This window comes from Gigantopelta aegis, chromosome 10 (assembly GCF_016097555.1).
Source record: "Gigantopelta aegis isolate Gae_Host chromosome 10, Gae_host_genome, whole genome shotgun sequence".
NCBI classification, from domain to species: Eukaryota; Metazoa; Mollusca; class Gastropoda; order Neomphalida; family Peltospiridae; genus Gigantopelta; species Gigantopelta aegis.
The window spans coordinates 89,378,420-89,397,332 of record NC_054708.1 but is presented as its reverse complement, the minus strand read 5'-3'; the positions used below and the strand labels follow the sequence as shown (position 1 = coordinate 89,397,332).

At 36.4% G+C, this 18,913-nt stretch overlaps 1 protein-coding gene across 1 annotated transcript in view; it reads left to right on the top strand.

Moving 5' to 3' along the window:
• LOC121384071 overlaps positions 1-18,913 on the top strand; it is a 98,030-nt gene that overhangs the window by 58,051 nt on the left and 21,066 nt on the right. Inside the window, exons 9-10 of the mRNA XM_041514292.1 lie at positions 7,241-7,385; positions 14,854-14,979. Of these exons, the coding sequence (XP_041370226.1) occupies positions 7,241-7,385; positions 14,854-14,979 (271 nt within the window). The remainder of the gene's footprint in view (positions 1-7,240; positions 7,386-14,853; positions 14,980-18,913) is intronic.

Here is an 18,913-nt window from a genome sequence, read left to right as displayed (position 1 = left end):
GTGCGGCTAACTGTTTTCATTAATAATTACAACGTGGTTACTTATACTACAGCAGACGATATTCTAACTAGCTATGTTTACTTGAACAGTTACGTCGACTATATGATCGAATACACACATGTGCTCGGTGTTCGTCGTTGTTTTGTTGTGTGTTGTTTTTCTGCCTGTTTTTCCTTTTCAACATTCACATTAGTATTAATCACTACTGAGTGGATATATATTTGTTCTCATTTTTAAAAAATGAATTACAAACGATAGGTTACGAATATCTGTTGAAGTAGTCTACAGAATACCGTGACCTACATTATTTTCAATAACCAATCACAAAACATTCTCATTGCGTGTCACACATAATTATGTGGCGCCACCGTTTTTTTGTTTTTATTACTGTACCAGTCGCGGATCCAAGGATTTGGTGTGTGGGGGTGGGGGTGGGGGGGTGAGGGGTGGTGGTGCCATGCATGGCTTTTTATGAATAAGCTTATATAAGCAGTGAATGTTTTGTAATAATGTTGTATGGTGGATGACAATCTTTTAAAAATCAGGCATGTATGCTGGGATTTTAGGTAGGGTGTCTGGAGAGCGAAGTTTATAGGGGATTTCTGTAATGCTCCGCCGGAATATGTATTGATTTTTTTTTTTTAAATCTGCTCGAGCAGGGACCGGAAAGGGGGGGGGGGGGTTCGACCCATTCCCTGCACACATATCTGCAAATGTTATAAAGATAAATTAATCATCATGAGGTAACCTGTAGTTGTGTTGCACTGTTGGATCTATTGTATTTTGATAAATTTATTAGTACCAAAATCTAAAATCTGGGCGAATACGACAGAGACATTCGGGCAAATTGAACTGGCCTGAAACCTTTTCATCATGTACTAGTAGCCACAATACAATAGTTTTTTTTTAGACTACTGGATTAATTCTTAACAAAAACCACGTTGAGTGGGTACAAGTTTATAATTTTTACTCACATATATTCACTTAAATGTTTTATAAATACATGAAATAAAGTTCACATATGAATCGGTAAGTATTATTTTCGTGTCTTTTTTTGTAATTTTTATTATTTTAGATTGGCTAACAGTGATTAAAATTAGGCAAAAAATCGAAAAAGTTGCGTTTACTTACGGGCATTTGTGGCCAGCTGTCCAGTATTTATGTCCATTATTCCCGATAACAGTGGTTTTCTGACCAGAATTTTTTTTTAAACCCGAACTAAAATTCATATTGCAATATTTGGTAATTTTCATTGTTGGTAAAACGATCAAATTTATTATCAAATTAGCTGTCACAATCAGCTATCGATCCCTGAAAATGACCGCGACGTGCCGCCATTGTTGTCAAGCGAAAATACTTGCCGAAAACCACTTTTTGAACACAAAATTTCAAGGTATTTTCAATTGAAAAAATCTAAACAAAAGCCACCATTTTGAAAAAAACTCTTTTTTCTTTAATTATATTTCCGTTTCCGGTGAGTGTCGTGTGCAAAACGGCGGGAAATATGAATTGGGGAATGCACTGTATACTGTGTACAGTATATCGACTGACGTGACGTCGGGCGAGATATCTCGCCTGCAGTAGTCAGAAGGTTAATGCAATTAAAATGTATTCAGGATGTAATAATCACAAATCATAAAACGAACCTATATTGTTGATAAAAATATCAAAGAAAAATCGCAAAAACTTCGAAGTGTAGTTGACCTATATTATCTACACTTGACCCAGATACAATACTTCGCAGGACCAACTGCCAGTGATTTCTTCTTCTTTCACTCCGTCAATAAACATGTCAGAAGAAGTTGCACAAATATAAATTCATGATTCCGATAATAATGTTTTAAACATTTACTTATGTGACATCTCAAGTGACCTATTGCGGTAGGGAGCACATTTTCTACGTCTGCTCGGACTACTGTGCGTCACGCATAAACGTTTCATGTTTTTGACTTCTAAATTTTGTTTTAATCAGTTCCAACTACATTTTATGCCACACATAAACACATTCTGACCTCCCTCTCCAAGGGCCTAAGCGACAGGGCCCAAAATTTAAAAAAAAAAAAATGAAGCAGCATAGGCCTAAGCGTACGGGCTCTCATTTTTGTTGGGGATGCAGGCAGATTTCTGCCAGAGTTGAACAAAAATCCCTGAATCTAGATAACAACAATTATTATTCATATTAGCTTTACTGCCAAACAGCAGGGTCTCAGCTAATGGGTAGAGGCAATGGTGTGTGTGTTTTATTTTTTATTTAACGACACCACTAGAGCACACTTATTAATCATCGGCTATTGGATGTCAAACATTTGGTAATTTTGACATACTAGTAGTCTTAGAGAGAAAACCCCCAACATTATTCCATTAGTAGCAAGGCATCTTTTATATACACCATCCCAAAGACAGGATAGTACATACCACAGCCTTTGATATACCAGTCATGGAGCACTGGCTGGAACGAGAAATAGCCCAGTGAGCCCACCGATGGGAATCAATCCCAAACCAGCTGCCCTTTACCACTGGGCTGCATCCCACCCCTGGTGTGGGAGGAATGCATCGGGGGGGGGGGGGGGGGGATAATATAAAAATAGTTTATTGATACTATGTTTTAAGTATGTAACCTTCCTGAAATGACCACAAAATGGTGTCTTGCACCTTCCATGCTCATTGGTTCATTGTTTAAATCCTAGTTACAGCCATGAACAGCTATATAGGGTTGCAAATGAATCACTACATATTTTTACATGGATTACAACTAATATTGTGTCAGAGTAAAATTATGGAAATACATGGTGAAAAGGTTTTAGGCCAGCTCATTTGCCCGAAATGCTATACCTGGATAATATTCAAATAATATATAAAGGCAAATAGATGACCAGTGTATATAACTTGTGAATGTCCCCTAGGTGGGGATGGAGATCACAATAGTTATATAGAAATTGCATATTCGTGACCCATTTCCTTGTGAATTTGGTCATTCTACCCCTCTCCTAAAGGTGGGGCACAAATAGGGGAAATTAAGCCAATTATCGTGTCCAGGAATACCATACAAATATAAATTTTGCGAATTTCGTTAATGTCGTGTCCCCTGCCCCCCCCCCCCCCCCCCCCCCCCCCTCAGGTAGGAGACAAATTCATTAAACCATCTATCATATAGACAAATGCATTTAAACTATTATGTTTTTAGAAATACTAGACCATTTCCAACCAAATTTATTTGGTAGTTGCTCTCACCCATGGAAAACTCAAAACCATGAATTTGGTCATTTTAATCCCCCTAGGAAAATGGGTGCTCTGCACTCCATGTGTTTGGTAGTTGTGGTCAGCAATTTACTCAGGTGACCGTTTAGATCTATTTTGTATCATGCATAAGTGTTCAACACTGGATACACATTATGTATACGGTACATATTGAATTTTAATTAGGGCTCACATGTTGACGTTTGTTTCTTTGGGTTTAAAACATTTTTTAGATGAATGGGCATTTTTCTTTTTTTTTTACAATTGTGACCGTGTGAAGCACTATGGCAAGTATCTTGTGTCACAATAAATTACGGAAATGCATAAAATCCTTTTTACTATTTCTATTATTCTAATATCAGTGTCCAGGGTTTCTGCCCGAGGGTATGAAGGGTAAAAGTATGTACCCTAAACTCTTGGGAATTAATGGATACGTTTTAATAATTTTTAGAATGATTATAGTAAGATAGCTGCTGCTTAAAGTGTGTACATGAAATACAGTGTCCAATTTAAAAAGATTCCAAACCCCATAACCACCTAGTTCCGGCAGTTATGATGTGGAGTTTTCAAGTACCCTCAAATTATTGATTACTGGTGTCCTTTACTTTTGACCATATGACCCAAAAGTTGCATGCACACAGCAAATAGTTTCCAGTTTTACATACCTTACCATGGTAACCAATAGTTTGCATTGGTTACCATGGTAACAGTTTCGATCTGGGTACCATGGTAACATATAGTTTTGAACTGGTTACCATGGTAACAGAATTAATAAGCTTCATATATCTTTTCTACAGGCATAGTACAAGTATGTCACTATACATTGTTGTTTTTTCTCAGTCCTTGAAAATGATATTGTTTTAGAAATTTGTTTTCTGTTTTGCATTGGTTACCGTGGTAACAGAATTCACAATTTTCACCCATCTCTTGTAAACAGCTGGGAGCTTATTATTACATCATTATACAGTGATTTGTATTCAAATAAATTCATTTAAAACATTTCATATGGGAAACGGTTCCTCTTTTTGCATTGGTTACCATGGTAACGGAATTAATTATGTTCATTTGAAAATGACAGGAAGTGAAAGGGCATATACCTTTTTAAAAATCTTGTGTCATTTGACAAAGATATATAAAGTAATAGAGATAGTATACATATTTTTAGTGTCTAGGTAATGTTGGACACAATGTCCACAAGTTACAAAAATGCGTTGATGGTAGTATGTGCATTTGACCCTATTATTCAAAAATAAATAAATGTATAATAGTTAATGTTGGAAATTATGTTCATAATTTACAAAAAATGCGTTGATAGCCGAATGTGCATCTGACCCTATTTTTCAGAAAAAACGCGGTTGTCAACTTAATTTTTTCTTTACATCAAGCAGTATGGTTAATAAATCACAGCATAGACTTAAATTTAAAAAAAAGAAAAAGTTTTTAATTTAAAGTTTTCATAATTATTAATGAAAATATGGTATATTGAAATTTGCAGGTGTTGCCATGGTAACATAAATAATATAACTGACTATAAAATGTTAGGTTACGTAGGTGGATATTCTTAGTATATATGTGTGTAAATTCATGCTGAAATATCAACTGATTTTAATAATATTACCAGAAATGTACAATAGTTAATGCTGGAAATTATGTTCATAATTTACAAAAATGCGATGATAGCCGAATGCGCATCTGACCCTATTTTTCAGACAAACTGTGGTTGTCGACTTAATTTTTTTTTTACATCAAGCAGTATAGTTAATAAATCACAGCATAGACTTAAATTTAAAAAAAAAAAAAAGTTTTTAATTAAAGTTTTCATAATTATTAATGAAAATATGGTATATTGAAATTTGTAGGTGTTGCCATGGTAACACAAATAATATAACTGACTATAAAATGTTAGCCTTACGTAGGTGGATATTCTTAGTATATATGTGTGTAATTTCATGCTGAAATGTCAACTGATTTTAATAATATTACCAGAAATGTATAATAGTTAATGTTGGAAATTATGTTCATAATATACAAAAAATGTGTTGATAGCCGAATGCGCATCTGACCCTATTTTTCAGAAAAAATGCAGTTGTCAACGTAATTTTTTCTTTACATCAAGCAGTATGGTTAATAAATCACAGCATAGACTTAAATTAAAAGAAAAATATTAGTTTTTAATTAAAGTTTTCATAATTATTAATGAAAAAATGGTATATTGAAATTTGCAGCTGTTGCCATGGTAACATAAATAAAATAACCATCTACAAAATGCTATCATTACGTAGGTGGATCATTATGGTATATATGGGTGTAATTTCATGTTAAAATGCCCATGGATTTTAATAAAATTACTAGAAATGTAGAACAGGTGAAAATTCTTTAAATTTAGCAAAAAGAATGCGGCAGGATAAGGGTTAATATCTGTGCTGATTAAAATAAGCAAACATTGAATGATGTTTGTTTTTTTGTTACATATCATTCGTGAGATCACAGGTTGAATGTTGGGTAATATATGTTTGAGGATTCGGATAGATATGTAACCATTTGTTCACATCTGATGATAGAAATCAGGTAAGCCAAAATTATTCTTTTCGCTTATACAAACTGATACTTCACCTTACTATGAAACACAGTGCATATAAAAGATTCCTTGCTGCAAATAAAACACAGTAGCCCATAAATTGATGGCAGTGGATTTCCCCTCATTATCTGTAGAGCTAGGCGGTATATTGTGTATACCTTTCACTATCTTATGTCAATACCGATTTACCGTACCAAGCAAATTTCAAAATACCGAAATTTCGGTATTGAAAAATACAATAACTAACAACTAACAATATATCTGACAAATGCTAAATGGGTTGGACATAAATCAGACGATAGCCTTGTGTATGGAATTTAATTTTATTTAGATGAAATTAGCAGGTGAGCCGTAACTCGGGTGTGCATTTAAAGTCGAGTATACTGAAAATACTACTTGATATCAGTATCAGTATTGTGTCAATACCGAATACTGTACCGATACCGAGGTAAATCATCCCTAAAATACCAATATCGATACCAAACCTCAAATTTCAATACCGCCCAGCTCTAATTATCTGTGATTTTTAAACATATGTCTGATGCCATATAACAAAAAATTACAAAATGTTGAGTGCATTGTTAAATAAAACATATTTGTTCTTCCTTTCATTGAAGTAAATGTAATTTCCATGACATTGTGCAGTGTTCGAGATTAAACATTTTGGGCAGTATTCCAGGTGGATACCAACATTTCAAAATCACGTATCCCACCTGAGAATTTAGTAATAATTCATAAATAACATCGTAACAAACTTGAACGACACTGTTCTCGTTCCCAGTCTATTGCTACGCCACAATCGAAATCGTGGAATTCATGAAATTCACAATCAAACGGAATCAGCAAAAAGATTTGCTGTTTCTATTTTTGAGTAATACTGACATAAATTAATATAATCTATAAGTGTTTCTGACATTACTAATGATAAACCTACCTGTATCAATTTTTTGCAGATGTGGAATCAATATCTCAAATAAAATTTGGAGGGAGAAAACATTCAACAAAAACAATAGCGACTTAGCGGTTCCCAGTCTATTGCTATGCTGCTATTGCTCCAGTGTAGCATTAGACTGGGTACAAGTTGGGGGAGATATTGTTATGGCATAGCATTAGACTATGTACAAGCTCGAAAATACTGTTACTTAACATCACCAGTAAATGACGATTTTCATTGTTTCAGCAAAAAATAAAAATGCAGGACTAAAAAAACCCAAAATTATATGGTATTCTGGATGGGATACTGGGTTGTTGAAGTCTGGTATCCAAAATTAAATTCTGGGATATCAGGATACCGTTAATCTTGAACACTGACTTGTCTCTTACATAAATTATGATCAAATTCAATATTCTATTATATACGTAGCCATGCATTAACAATTATTAAATTTTTAGAAATGGATTATTGTATTCTTTTTTTTCTAAAAGGAGAACTACAAGTTCTCTGTTCCGGCAGACAGTGAAAAACTTCAGATTGTTAAGCCATCCTTTAAAACCAGAACGATTGGAGTAGAACTTGAAGATTCTGCTGATTGTGAAGGTTACCAGTGGGACATAGTTGGACTATTGACAGGTTAGTAGTATCTGGGTTAGCCTGGGTTCCAGTTTTTGTTTGCCAAAACATTTGTCAAATCATAAAGTACGTTGTTTCACCAATTTTAATATACATTCACCAACTACATTTTGGCAGTCAAAAAGTCAAAAGAAAATCTCCTGCTTTTATGTCAAAGTATAGTGATGGACAGAAATAAGGAAACCTGTGCACTAATATCAAATATTGACTGCATGCAATCAACAATCCTCATCTGCAGTATTGGGAAATTAACTGTGTTACTGGTAGTCAGGCACACAGTATTGGGAAATTAACTGTGTTACTGGTAGTCAGGCACACAGTATTGAGAAATTAACTGTGTTACTGGTAGTCAAGCACACAGTATTGGGAAATTAACTCTGTTACTGGTAGTCAAGCACACAGTATTGAGAAATTAACTGTGTTACTGGTAGTCAAGCACACAGTATTGGGAAATTAACTCTGTTACTGGTAGTCAAGCACACAGTATTGGGAAATTAACTCTGTTACTGGTAGTCAAGCACACAGTAAGTACCGGGAAATTAACTCTGTTATTGGTAGTCAAGCACATGGTAAGTACCGGAAAATTAACTCTGTTACTGGTAGTCAGGCACACAGTATTGGGAAATTAACTGTGTTACTGGTAGTCAGGCACACAGTATTGGGAAATTAACTGTGTTACTGGTAGTCAGGCACACAGTATTGGGAAATTAACTGTGTTACTGGTAGTCAGGCACACAGTATTGGGAAATTAACTCTGTTACTGGTAGTCAGGCACACAGTATTGGGAAATTAACTCTGTTACTGGTAGTCAAGCACACAGTATTGGGAAATTAACTCTGTTACTGGTAGTCAAGCACTCAGTAAGTACCGGGAAATTAACTCTGTTATTGGTAGTCAAGCACATGGTAAGTACCGGGAAATTAACTCTGTTACTGGTAGTCGAGCACACAGTATTGGGAAATTAACTGTGTTACTGGTAGTCAGGCACACAGTGTTGGGAAATTAACTCTGTTACTGGTAGTGGAAATTAACTGTGTTACTGGTAGTGGAAATTAACTCTGTTACTAGTAGTGGAAATTAAGTTTGTTACTGGTAGCCAAGCACATGGTAAGTATTGGGAAATTAACTGTGTTACTGGTAATGGAAATTAACTCTGTTACTGGTAGTCAAGCACACAGTAAGTACCGGGAAATTAACTCTGTTACTGGTAGTCAAGCACACAGTATTGGGAAATTAACTGTGTTACTGGTAGTCAGGCACACAGTGTTGTGAAATTAACTCTGTTACTGGTAGTCAGGCACACAGTATTGTGAAATTAACTGTGTTACTGGTAGTCAGGCACACAGTATTGGGAAATTAACTGTGTTACTGGTAGTCAAGCACACAGTATTGAGAAATTAACTGTGTTACTGGTAGTCAAGCACACAGTATTGGCAAATTAACTGTGTTACTGGTAGTCAGGCACACATTATTGGGAAATTAACTGTGTTACTGGTAGTCAGGCACACAGTATTGGGAAATTAACTGTGTTACTGGTAGTCAAGCACACAGTAAGTACCGGGAAATTAACTCTGTTACTGGTTGTCAAGCACACAGTATTGGGAAATTAACTGTGTTACTGGTAGTGGAAATTAACTGTGTTACTGATAGTGGAAATTAAGTCTGTTACTGGTAGTCAAGCACATGGTAAGTATTGGGAAATTAACTGTGTTACTGGTAGTGGAAATTAACTCTGTTACTGGTAGTCAGGCACACAGTGTTGGGAAATTATCTCTGTTACTGGTAGTCAAGCACACATTATTTGGAAATTGACTCTGTTACTGGTAGTCAGGCACACAGTGTTGGGAAATTAACTGTTATTCGTAGTCAGGCACACAGTATTGGGAAATTAACTCTGTTACTGGTAGTCAGGCACACAGTATTGGGATATTAACTATGTTACTGGTAGTCAGGCACACAGTGTTGGGATATTAACTCTGTTACTGGTAGTCGGGCACACAGTGTTGGGAAATTAACTCTGTTACTGGTAGTCAGACACACAGTATTGGGAAATTAACTGTGTTACTGGTAGTCAGGCACACAGTATTGGGAAATTAACTCTGTTACTGGTAGTCAAGCACATGGTAAGTACCGGGAAATTAACTCTGTTACTGGTCGTGGAAATTAACCATGTTACTGGTAGTCAAGCACACAGTAAGTATTGGGAAATTAACCATGTTACTGGTAGTCAGGCACACAGTATTGGGAAATTAACCATGTTACTGGTAGTCAGGCACACAGTAAGTATTGGGAAATTAACTGTGTTACTGGTAGTGGAAATTAACTGTGTTACTGGTAGTCAAGCACATGGTGAGTATTGGGAAATTAGCTGTGTTACTGGTAGTGGAAATTAACTGTGTTACTGGTAGTCAAGCACATAGTAAGCCATTGCCTGGTGCCCGCGTCAAGTGGAATTTTTATGTCTGGCAAGTAATTATGTTAAGAGCATATGCCCGATGACAAGTGACGAATGTAATGCCTAATACATATTTTTATTTTATTACGAAGCTCAGTAAATCTTTTGGAAAGAGTTCCGATCATTTGAGCATTTACATAGCTGTAATGAGAACTAACCCTAACCCTAAATGCTGGAATGATTGGAAGTCTTGCCAATGCATTAACACACCAAGTTCAATAACAACTTAAGAGTTATTCCCCTTTTACTATCGACAGAGATTGGTAATTTCCGCCACTGAACGTTCGATTGAATTCATACAAATAATCGCTTTGATGATCTTCAAACTTGGATATAGCATCAATATGCGTTACAGCTTATATATTGTTGGAATGTACCATCATTATGTCTGTGGTCTAAGGGAGACCACTGTTGTAATTGCTTCCTTTGAAGACAAGTAAATGGTGCCCCTGTTATTGACTGTATTTGTCACGTGTCTCTGGCTAAAATGCAACATAAATGGTGACGAGGATAAAACCAACTTAACTGTTAATTAAGCTGTTCAAGTTAGATACGGTCACATGTCTTATTAGTTAGTTTATGAGTTAGAGAGCTTCTGAGGAGCTGTATTTTTAAGTTAATTGTGTCATGCCGGGAACCCAAGGTGTGAAAATGTAAAGGTGTACTGTCACAGCTAATTTAAGTGTAAAACATCCCCACAAATGTTATTCTGTCTGCTGTTGGGCTGAATCATTCCATTTACCTGTGTATTGCAACAATGGCTGGTATTTTTGGACATTTGCAAAGAAGGTGAAAATTGCCATGAATATGTGGAAATATTTGAACATTTTTTCACTGCTAATGACATTGACAATAACAAGAAAAAAGTGTGCATCCTGTGTTCAAATGTTGTGTCATCGACTTACCATATTATCAAAAGTCTGTGTCTCCCAGATAAGCCTGAAACAAAGACTTTCACAGCTATTTGTGGCCTTGTCAAGAATCATTTTAAACCAAGACTTTCTGAGGCTTGTGCTGGTTTGCTGTTCTACTCTAGAATTCGTAAGAAAGATGAAGGTGTTCAGATGTTTCTGGCGGTGTTGCGGCATCTCTCTGGTCCCTGCAATTTTGGACAGTTTGTCATGCAAGCATTGCGTGATAGATTCATTGCTGGGATTAACAATGCACAAATCCAGGAGAAGATTCTGACTGTTCTGGATGGTAAACTGACAAACTGATACTTGACCGTGTGTTCCAGATTTCAGAATCTCACGAAACAGCATGCAGGAATGTCAGAGAGAGATGCAGATGTCTGCAGGTGATATGCAATCAGCAAGTGGTGTGCTAAAAAGAACGATGGATGCCAGGATGGAAGACTGTTTTCGTTGTGCTGCAGATCATGATCCAAAGCAGTGTGGGTTTTCGTGACAAGAACTGTTTTCGCTGTGGCCGGAAAGGCCATGTCAAAACCAAATGTCACCAGGTGGGATGGAAGTCCAAGGTGAAGAACATTGGTGAAAATGATAGTGAGGATGAAGTCCACACGTAATGTGCAGTGTAAAAGGGGAAGGGAAGACTGCTCCAATGTTGTGTGAATTGGAAGTTCAAGGTGAGCTAGTTGAGTTCGAGATTGACACAGGGTCTCCTTACACTATCGTGGCTAACGAGATGGTCAGAAGGGTCTTTGGGCATTGTGAGCTTGACAGATCCAAAGTGAAAATAAGGTCATTCACGGGTCATCCAGTGCAAGTGCTTGGAACACAATTGTTCCAGAATGAGTTGGGTAAACTCGAGGTAGTACAGGGAAAGGTGCATGTTGATGGAGATAAAGCTCCAATTGTCTTAGACCAAGACCGCTTCCGTATGCCATCCAAGGAAAGGTAGAAGAGGAACTACAGAGGCTGGAACAAGATCAAGTCATTGAGCCAGTGAAATATTCAGATTGGGCTGCCCCAATTGTTCCAGTCTTAAAGCCCAATGGACAAGTTCGCACCTGTGGTGATTATAAGGTGACTGTGAACAAAGTCTCCAAGCTAGAACAGTACCCAATCCCGACCTTGGAAGGTCTGATTGTACAGCTAGGAAAAGGCTCAGATTGAGCTGGAGCCAGACAATGGAAGTTTGTGACAATCAACACTCACAAAAGTCTGTTCCAATACAAGCACCTTCCCTATGGCATTTCCAGAGCACCTGCTCAATTCCAGAGGGTTAAGGAGTCCTTGCTTCAGGGTATATCTTCAACTGTTGTCTACTTTGATGACATTCTGGTGACTGGTGATACAGCAGATCAGTCATACAAGAATGTGGAACATGTCCTTGAGAGACTGAATAGAGCTGGAGCAAGGCTGAAGAAGGAGAAGTGTACTTTTGGAGTAGAAGAAGTTATCTTTCTTGGCCACAAGATCAACATGTTCGGGATCAAACTGATCGATGAGAAACTGGAGGCTCTGGTACAAGCAAAACCACCGGAAAATGTCCATCAGTTGAAGGCATACTTGGGGCTCCTGAACTATTATGGGTGTTTTCTAAACAAGTTGTCAGAACTGCATCCTCTGCACAAATTGTTGCAAAAGAGAGTTATGACCCAAACAAGCCACTCATTTTGCACACTGGTGCTGTGATGTCGCACATCATGGAAGATGGTTCAGAACACCCAGTTGGATTTGTTTCCAGAACAATGAATGCAGCTGAGAAGAACTACTCTCAGTTGGACAAAGAAGGTGCTGCAGTGATTTTCAGTCTGAAGAAGTTTCACAAGTATCTCTTTGGCAGGTGATTCACAAAATGGAGTGTCGACATTGTCATTTCAATATATATTCCTGAAAAATATCTGCTTTCACCACTTATTGACTTTATTCAAAATTTAGATTGTAAAGTTTTTAATTTGACTTAGTATATCTTTATATTGATTTCACAATACAATAATTTCAGTATAATGTTCGTAACTGGAACACGATTGTTCATACATTATGTTCCAATTCTGCATGTGCAACAAACAATTAAGCATAGCGTACAAGAACAAACTCAGTTCTTTGCAGGTCCTGTGATATGCAACACCACTGTCAGCATACACAAATTTTGAAAGTCTTGTTAAATAACAGTAAATACATGTCAAAATAAAATGTGCATATAACTTTGTTTAAGCATGGAATAATATGTTGTATGTAAAAAACAAACCTTTTTAAATTCTGTAAAAATTGGGAATTATGTGATTCCTTTTGTTTTTCCATAATCAAGTTAAAGAGATCTGTGATTTGTACCTGCTTCAGGCATCGAAATAAGTTGAGAATGGTTGTTCAGGTTACCGGGAGGTTATCACATGTAAGAAAAGTCGAGAACGGTGTTTTGTTCTCGATAAAAATTCCAACGGTAGTTTCGTTTCCAAACGTAAACCAGGCAGTGCATTCTGGACTTTCGCGTTTCATTTTCTCATAAGGAATTGCATCGATGTTCGCGTGCACTTGTGCGTTTGCAAGCAATTATAGTCATTCCGTGTTTAAGCAGTGTCCACTAGATGAATTTACTTCCGCGTTTCATTTTCTCGTACAAAATTGCACCGATATTCGTACACACTTGTGCAATTGCAAATAATTTCGGCAATCCGCGTTTAAGCAACGCCCACCAGATAAATTCACTTCTGGATTTCCTTTCTCGTACCGATGTTCGCGTGATACAATTTCAGAACGTCTGTGTTAAAAGTAGTAACAACAGGAATTCAATTCTAACTTTCATATGGTTGTGGTAAAATATAGGTTACCAGGCTATATGTTGTGGTAACCTGTAAATGGGTTACCAGGCTATATGTTGTGGTAACCTGTAAATGGGTTACCAGGCTATATGTTGTGGTAACCTGTAAATGGGTTACCAGGCTATATGTTGTGGTAACCTGTAAATGGGTTACCAGGCTATATGTTGTGGTAACCTGTAAATGGGTTACCAGGCATGCTATTTCGATGCCTGTGCTTCTATCCTGCACATTTACAAATCGCCATAACAACAGAAAATAATTATTCTTGTGACACTGTCAGTTGGTCACGAGATCAAGGCTGCCAACTAGTTGCATGTGTTTCGGTCGATTTGGTCATTGACTGGTCACTGACAGTTACCCATTTAGCCCCTTTGATTATGTATTATTGTTGTAAAGAGGTCTTTTCAAGTCGAATATATATTTTTGGGGGTGATTCCATGGTATTTGCAGATGGGACATTCACAGAATTAATTAAACCATTGTTTGTTCATAATTTGTTTTTTTGTCAGGAGGTGTGAATTCTGGTATAATGACCAGAGTAACATTGATGTACATTCGTTCTGATTATATATACTCTTCAAAAAAAGTAGGGGAACCTGAAATATTAAAACATACGTTTTGACCACAGACCTCCTAGTAAAGAACATTCAAGTCTGTTTATTAACACACCAAAAAACATTCCATAGTTTGCGCATGCATCACGCAGTTGCTCCGTGCACATGTGTGGGGTGTCATTCTCAATATTGACAATTTCCAGGAAGGTTCATTAATTGCTGTGAAACATTATTTCTGTCAATCTTTTTCATTCTGTTGATCATACAGTTGTTATTGTTTTGTTTTCAGTCATTTTTATTGTTTGAATTTGCGATTTACTGATAAAAAAACGTCAACTTTCAAATTTCACTTCTGACCCCAATCGTCCTTCAAGATCTTTGGTGGTCATAAAACCAACTGTAATACTGAACTACAGGTTGTAATGTTTGCCCAATGAATTCACTATTATCATATAACCATTCCCCACAGCTAATATACCTTACAATTTTGGCAATTTTAAATTCTTATTAGAGTTCCCCTACTTTTTTTGAAGAGTATATTTATAGATATAAACCTTAAAGGTAACATTGTTGGGTAACTGTTAGACTATTGTAGCAGTATTTCTGCCACATGATTAGTTAGCCTTCAGCAGTTATGAACATGTACATGCACACAAGCACACAAGCACACACATATACATGTATACAGCAGTTTTTTGCTATATTAACAATATTATTTTCTTTGCTTATTAGAGAGACATGTAGATGTTTGTCCACAGGGAACATGTGACCATGAATGCATCCCAAATCCTGAAGGTCACGTCTGTATATGTAACAGAAATTACCACCTGTTTATTGATGGAAGGTCTTGTTTCAAAGGTAATGTACAGTCCCATGTTTAATAATGTATGTCAAATACCATCAGCATTATATTCAATGTCACACATACGCATATATGTAACATGTGCCAATTGGATTTGACTAAAACACCAATGTAAGAAAGGTAACACAGTACATGTATTATGATGGCCTAACCAGGCACATTTGCAGAGGAGAGGGTGGGGAAGGGATCAGTGGTCAAAGCACCTGTTCAAAGTCATTTTCTTTTTTAAAATATGTTTTTGTGAGCATGACCTGAATCCCCCTGGAAACTTCACTTACTATAGTCTAGAATTGCCCTTGTATAAATTCCCGCACAAATGCATGCATGGTGCTAACCAAAAGACTACTGGATGAATTTTTGACAAAAACAACATTGAGGTGGTTCAAGTTTATAACTTGTACTGACTTAATTTACTTTAAAGGTTCATAAATGCATAAAATAATGTTCGTGTGCGAAAGGATAAGTTTTATTTTGTTGAATTTTCTAAATTTTCGGATATTTTACAATAGTTATATAGTGTTGTTTAAAATTATGCCAAAATGTATAAAGTTCAGCTTACTTATATGAATTTCATTGTTGGTAAAACAGTCCAATATATCAAATAAGCTGTCACAATCAATTATCAGTTTCTCAAAATAGCCATGACATTCCGCCATTAAAAATGCAGGCCTTGTGTATTAAAATGGGCAATTGCCTGTGCCTGCCATAGTTCACGTCAAGTGCCAGCCATAGTTCACGTCAAGTGCCTGCCATAGTTCACGTCAAGTGCCTGCCATAGTTCACGTCAAGTGCCTGCCATAGTTCAAGTCAAGTGCCTGCCATAGTTCACGTCAAGTGCCTGCCATAGTTCACGTCAAGTGCCTGCCATAGTTCACATCAAGTGCCTGCCATAGTTCACGTCAAGTGCCTGCCATAGTTCACATCAAGTGCCAACCAGGCAGGGAAGCGAAATTTTGTTTCCATTGATTATTATATCGAGTACGACTTCAGTGAAAATAATATATATGTAATTATTTTTTAAAAACTTTTTGATGGGTTCCCATGATCACAAGGCACGGAACCGAAAAAGTGTTTCCCATGAAATTTGAAATCCTATGGCTTGTAGCTCCAAATAATGTTGAGAAATTGCCTGCCTAATATCAAATGAATAGCTTTATAATAGAAAAAACTGGACATTCTATACTTTTTAGGAGACCCAATCAAAATTAATTGTTTTCAGTCAGTTAAAAACGTTCTGCCTATTGATCATACAAAGCAGATTTAGCTGGCTGTTTTTAGCCCACCTGTATATTTTAGATCATAAGGCCTGCATTGTATATCAAATGAAAACACTCAATGAAAAACACTTTTTTAACTCAAATTCCCCAATATTTCTCAAAAAAAAATGACAAAGCAAATTGGTCATATATTAATGTTTCCTTTCGTTCGGTTATTTCCAGTTAGTGCCATGTGCAAAATACACATAGAATTAGTGAACGCACTATATATGGTGTACAGTATATCAACTCGTATAATAATTTATCGTGCAACCATACTTTCTATGACCCGATAACCACTATCTGATAATTAAAAGTGTTATTATGCCACTGCCTGATAACATCTTTGTTACTAGCATGATACATTTGTGTTATCAGGTAATAAGGAAATGAATTTTGTGCATGACAGTGTTAGTAGGAAATGAGTTCTGCGCAACAGTTATTCCTGAAGCTCACCTGAAGCTTCAGACGCGGATCCAGGGGGGGTCGAGGGGGTCTTGACCCCCCCCCCCGCTTGTGACCAACAAGCAGGATTTTTATAACGGGAATATACTTCAAATCCATCTAAAGCTATCTTCAAATATGAAAATTTCCTATTGAGGGGGGGCCCTTCAAAGGCTCAAGACTGGACCCCCCCTGCTAAAATTCCTGGATCCGCCCCTGAGCTTAAATCGGTTACACCGTGACCTGTAGACGTTCTGAAATTAAAACTTGTAAACTTCATTATTACAGGAAGTTTATTATACAGTTAAGTATTGTAATTTCGAGACCCTAAAGTTTGACTACTATTCTGACAAATGTTTTAGACTGATTTGTAGCTACTTAATGTTCAGCAAACCAGTAGACAACGTTATATTACAATAGTTGTAACTTGCAACCAGTCTAAACTAAATGTTCAGTGTCTAGTCGAGCTAAAAATACTAACATCACATAATGAACTTTGGAAAACAAACATTTGGAACGTGTCTGTAGTATAGAAGTATCATTGATAAAGTGAAAGTAACTTGGCCACTGTAAAACGAGAAAAGTAATCTGGAAGTGTATCTATTTTGTTTCAGTACTGCCATGGGGCTGAAATTTAGTCCTTTTACAATATAGTTAACTGTAGCAAGCTTTAAAGAATCTGTTTTATAAAATGTTTTCTTTTGTATTTTGTTTTAACTTTGTTTGAGCTAAAAATTATGTACCATTGACATCCCAAACTGGGTTAACCTAACGACAAAAACACGAATACGATATATACACAAATACTATTCTACATTTTTCAGTTACGATATGTGAAACAAAATACATTGCAATCAGTTAATAAAAAAAATCAACAATGTGGACGTAAAACAAATTCATTCTAGTATACAAAAGTAAAACAGGAAAGCTAGAGTGCAACGTTTCTAACTGCATTCATACCAGTGAATAATTTGTAAAATATAATTTTTTAAATGAATTGATTTTTAATTAACACAATTTATACACTCAAAATTATTTGCAATTGTTATGAATGGATTATGAATACTATTCACTACACTAGAGACACACAAATTTAGCATACCATTTGCAGATCGAATATAATAATTGTAAAAATTAAATGATTTGTCCTTGTTGATCTGGCAGGTGTGAAGTCATGTGACATGCACCAAATTTAAATTAATCTTCCTCCATTATAAGTTCATTTCTATGAGTTAAGTGGACCCGACATCGATAATTTTAAAGGGAGAGTAAACTAAAACATGAGCCTTATGTGTTCGAAGATGCATACCCGGACCACCAACACATACTGACACTTTAAAGGGAGAGTAACTCAAACATGAGCCTTATGTGTTGGAAAGATGCATACCCGGAACACACACACATACTGACACTTTAAAGGGAGAGTAAACTCAAACATGAGCCTTATGTGTTGGAAAGATGCATACCTGGACCACCAACACATACTGACACTTTAAAGGGAGAGTAAACTCAAACATGAGCCTTATGTGTTGGAAAGATGCATACTCGGACCACCAACACATACTGACACTTTAAAGGGAGAGTAACTCAAACATGAGCCTTATGTGTTGGAAAGATGCATACCCGGAACACCAACACATACTGACACTTTAAAGGGAGAGTAAACTCAAACATGAGCCTTATGTGTTAGAAAGATGCATACACGGACCACCAACACATAATGACACAGGGGTGCAGACATGGAAAATATTTAAGTAGCCTGCCGGACCAGAACCAACTAAATTTTACTAGCCTGACAGGATTTCTACTAGTTCTCCAGTCTATAGAACAATATATTATTAACAGTATTACAGGGGTGCAGAAATAGAAAATATTTCACTAGCCTGCCGGACCAGTACTAACTAAAATTTACTAGCCCGCCAGAATTCCTACTAGTCCACTAGATTAATTATTATTGTTTAACAATATCTTTATATATATATATATATATATATATATATATATATATATATATTTGAGGGATTCAGCTAAAGCACCCAGCATAATGTGTTATTATACTAAACATGCATAAACACCACTAAGGCGTCCAAGGTTTATTTCTCTTTGTTTAGACTTAAGGTACTTGTGAAATTCCTCCAAGACACTTGGGACATTAATATATGGTAAACACTGTCACTGGGGTTATCTTAAGGAACCCAGGACAGTAATGGTCTGCCAGTATTGGTCAGGT